The 4822-nt window shown below is 40.2% G+C and overlaps 1 protein-coding gene across 1 annotated transcript; it reads left to right on the plus strand.

Annotated features, from left to right (window-relative positions):
* LOC139375958 (retinol-binding protein 1-like) lies at window positions 1–4822 on the plus strand. The gene is made up of 4 exons (XM_071117943.1): window positions 1–159; window positions 641–819; window positions 3181–3282; window positions 4112–4822. The coding sequence occupies exons 1-4, from the start codon at window positions 87–89 to the stop codon at window positions 4160–4162; spliced, it is 405 nt and encodes a 134-aa protein (XP_070974044.1). The 5' UTR covers window positions 1–86; the 3' UTR covers window positions 4163–4822.

Below are 4822 nucleotides of genomic sequence, written 5' to 3' on the forward strand. Positions count from 1 at the left end.
CGACATTCGATCGCAAGTTAACAGCGGTATCAGATCTCCTTTACCCTTTTCACTGGAAATAAGGAAACCAGAAACACACAGCCAATATGCCAGTTGACCTGAATGGGTATTGGAAAATGATCTCCAATGACAACTTTGAGGAGTACATGAAAGCCCTCGGTGAGTTGTTTCAGCATCTTTCATGGAGTTGTGGTGTGCAGGGACTCGAACGTGGATGATTCTTCGAAGATACTGGCACTGCAGTCAATATTTGGGCTCTAGGCATCAATCAAAACCTAAACCAGGCTTATAGCTAACATTACCACACTGAATATACTGACAAATATAGAGGGCTATAGCTGAAAATTGGTTTATGAGCACTGGTAGATACGTACGGTTACTGACATATTGGTTGTCATTTTGAATCCTCTCAAATGTTAGTTAAAAAAAAAAACATTTTCAAAGGATGCCCAAAAAGAGGACAGAATTTACTGAGTTGGATCCAGTTATATGTTGGATCCTACTGAATAGTGCCTACTTCTCACTTAAAACATATTTTTTTAAAGGAGTAAGAGAGAATGAGTGTGATGTTTGGGAGCCTTACTGGTCATTAGTATTAAACTCTCTCTCTTCTTTCCTTGGGTACACATCCATCACACAGATGTAAATGTTGCCATTAGGAAAATTGCCAACTTGTTGAAGACTGACAAAGACATCAGTGTTGATGGTGATCACATGGTCATCAAGACCCTCAGTACCTTTAAGAACTACAACATGGATTTCCATGTTGGCAAGGAGTTTGAGGAGGATCTGTCAGGGGTCGATGACAGAAAATGCATGGTAAGTCTTTTTTATTTGGACAAAACATCTTTCTGGATATAGACTGCATGAGAACAAAGAGTAAATGTGATGTCTCAGTATGATTTGATCAACCAAATGCCCTCTCAGATCCAAATGGCAGTCTATGTGCTTAACCACACATGACTGAATTACAACTGTGAATACAATGGGCCTTGAGTTGACACTGAGGGGGGAACGGTAGATTGCTGCTTCAGAGGGAATCAGTTGAATACGGCTAAAGAGGGTGGGTATAATTTGTGGAACGTTCCAACAGAAATCTGTTCCAAAAACTTCGTAAAGTACAAGGTTGCCAACAAAAAACGCATACAAAGTAGCATGATCACTTCACCTAGCTAACTAGCTGCCGATTAGGCATCAACTCGCCACGTAGCTTATTCTTAATGTTTGTCCACAGGGTACCAGAGTGAGGACAGACATTTTTAGAATAAACGTGGTGAGTGAAAAACGTAGTGAAATGGCCCACTCCCTACCCGGTATCTTATTCTGCCACTATACAACTTTGTATGCGTTGTTTGTTGGCAAACTTGTTATTTACAACGTTTTTGGAACGGATTCCTGTTGCAACATTCCACAAATTATACCCACTGGAGTGCTGGAGAACACTTATGCCTATAGGGCCAAGCCGAGTTGCACTAAGGTAGCCTGGTTGAGCACCCACCATAGTTGCTGGAACTGCTTAAAAGGACAGAGTGAAAGGAAACATATCCAAGTCCGTACAGTTAGGGTCGGCCTCGGAGTGAATCCGGCTATGGAGGACAATGTTAGAAGGCTAGTCAGGATCTCTGAGAATTGATTCTGATCTGCATATTCTTCGCCTCAAAAAGAACTGCCCTTGTAAATTTTTAGGCAAATTACTTTCCATGCTGACTAGATCGGGCACGCAAGTGCGGCATCGTGCGCATGTTGATTTTATCTATCCACACCAGACGCGATCAGGACAACCAGGTTGAACCAGCTATATTAATTTGGCGACAGGTCAAAACACATGAAACATTCATGGTCATTTAGCTAGCTAGCTTGCTGTTGCTAGCTAATTTGTCCTGGGATATAAACATTGGGTTGTTATTTTACCTGATGTTCACAACGTCCTGTTTTTAGAAATGTAACCCATGTAGAGTCACACAATTGTGTGTTCTCTACTCCGACAATTAATCCACAGATAAAAGGGGAAACCTAGTTCGTTTCCAGTAATCTCTCCTCCTTCAGTCTTCTTCTGTGGACTTTATATGGCAGTTGGCAACCAACTTTAAGGTTCATTACCACCACCAATTGGACTGGAGTGTGGACCTCAGTTCTTTTTCAGTCACTGACGTCGGTATATGTTCCTAAAAACCAATCGGGGGTGTGAGAGTTGGGACTTGCAGCGAGCCAAGCGTCAAAAATAGAACCGAGTTTGGATCAAATGATTGAATAACATATATGTATACATTTAGTTTGCAACGCTCCCAACACTAACGCCAGCTGTGTGGTCAGCATGTTAGCCATCACCTTGTGCGCTGCTGCGAGTAGGCTACAATCAGGGAATGAAATGACGTAATCTGTTGTTGACCACTGGGATAACTATTTCATGTTCTAATTTACCATTTGTGAGTCCAATTCATAAATTCTTTACTATACCTTTATGACTATTAACACCTGACTTGTTTATGTCATGAAAGAGCTGGTGTGTATAATATCTGGTCAGTATTGTGTGTGTGTGTATATATATATATTAGTCAGAATGATTTAGCACTGGAATGCTCCTGTTGGTATGAATATGAACTGACTTGGTGTAGTGTTTTGAAAATGCTGATGGGTAAAGTGGTCATATCAAAATTTTTGACTCTGTAGAGTAGCTGGTTGTGATAACGGTACAGGCACTGCACTGACCTGCATTCTCGTGTTTCTCTTTTCTATTTTTTTTTTCATTTTTATCGGTATTATTACCTTTTATTGTGCATTGTTGGGAAAGAGCTCGCAACTCCTCAACTTAAGCATTTCACTGTTCTGTTTTACACCTGCTGTATCCTGTGCATGTGACAAAAAAAAACCGTGAAACTTGGTGACTTCAACAACATGGGAAGAAGATCTCGTTCAAGTCCTTTAACATATTATTTTCTCCATCTTGTAATGGTAAACTCAACAGAAGTTATTTTTGCTCTACTGAGAAAAGTGTGTTTGTTTGCAAGCTTCTGTCTGCATGTGTGTTCCCTGTAAGTTGTTCTACATATGGTCATGCACCCTCTCTCTGTGTGTGTGTCTGTGTGTGTGGGGGTGTGTGTGTGTGTGTGTGTGTGTGGGTGGGTCATGCTCCTTACTGACAGTAGAATGCATAATGGTGTCTCTCCTCTCTTCATGTAGACAACTATCTCATGGGAGGGGGACAAGCTGGTGTGTGTTCAGAAGGGAGAGAAGGAGGGCCGAGGCTGGACCCATTGGGTGGAGGGAGATAAGCTTTATTTGGTAAGAGTCTATTCATTCATGTCATTTGAATGCAAGTCTACTTCCTCAGTTCCTGATTTCACTTTTTGTCACAACATATCTCAGATCAGGTGATACATTTTTTTTTAAATGATATAGATGGATAGGCTATAGAAAAAAATAGCAGAGATGAGAACTTGCATGGTTTTTGTATGATTCAGTTTTGTTCAAATATAGCTGGTTTCTGGCTTTGGTAACCTCATAAACAAGATTTGAAGAAAACATGAACCACCGGGGGAAATACTGCATGATTAAATTCAGAAACTTTGTGGATAGGATTTGAGTCTAAGGACCCTTCAGAGAATTGGCCCTTTTATAGTGCACCTCTGGTCAACCCATACACAAACATTAGTACATTTACTGACCTCTACAATGACTTCATTACCTTGTCATTACCGATTTTCATTGCTATGATTATTGTCATTAAAGCTAAATAAAAGGCATTTGACTGCCAACTTATTGAGTCACAGTGATTCCAACAGATGTTCGCAATCTTTGGCCATTAAATTATTCATTAGCAAAGCGGCTCCCTGGAGTCACTAAACCCCGGATCACTGAACAACCGCGGCCTCTGGTGGTTAGAAATATAACTGCAAGTACAAGTGCTTTGCGTATGGTTATTCTCCATGGAGGAGATTGATTTCCTGCAATCATTTTTGATGTCTTCACAGCTGTTTACCTCAATTAATGATGATAATGATTTATTTGTCTCTCTCTGCACAAACAAATAAATAATTAATCAAAGGGATTTATTAGAAATCCTGTTCACTCTCTCGATGGAACATAATTTTACCTTCTGTTCTCTCTGCAGGAGCTGAGAGTTTGTGGAGTTGTGTGCAAGCAGGCTTTCCAGAAAACCTAAACCAGCACTGGAACAACAGAACGGCGCACCCGGCCTGAGAGGGCAAGACAGACATGAACATGACCCGAGCCTGTGACAGAGAACCCCTATTGTAATCATCTGTCTGCCCATCCATCCATTCTTCCTTATTTCCATCCATCCTTTTACATTTAATTCCATCAAGACTGTTACATTACCCCACTCAAACTGTCCACAACAGGGGAGATGTAACAAAAAGGAAAACTGTTCATCACTGTACTGTAACTCTGTGCTCAATTGATTAACATGTTATATGTGTGTGTATGCATTTGCACTGCAGTAGGTGTGGTAGGCTTTGTGATTAGTGCCTCAATCTCTGATGATGCACCGGACTGATAACTGGTAGTAAGCTTGACCACTACCGAGGAAGGTTTCAGTGTAAAGTCAACTAATATTTGGGCCATGAGAGAAGCAGTGAAATGAATTCAAACACACAAACTTTGGATGCTACATTTTAGGATACATAAAGAAATGAAAAATCTGTATAGAAAAGAGTGAAATAAATAATACAAATAAATGTAAGAAGATGCAGTGATCACGTAACCAGGAAAACTGGATATGAAAAAGACAAGCGGATTATTTGTTGGATTCATGAAATTGAATGTAAAAAATGTAATTAAAAAAATCTTTGTGTCTAAAAAA

Source organism: Oncorhynchus clarkii, chromosome 20 (assembly GCF_045791955.1).
Source record: "Oncorhynchus clarkii lewisi isolate Uvic-CL-2024 chromosome 20, UVic_Ocla_1.0, whole genome shotgun sequence".
NCBI classification, from domain to species: Eukaryota; Metazoa; Chordata; class Actinopteri; order Salmoniformes; family Salmonidae; genus Oncorhynchus; species Oncorhynchus clarkii.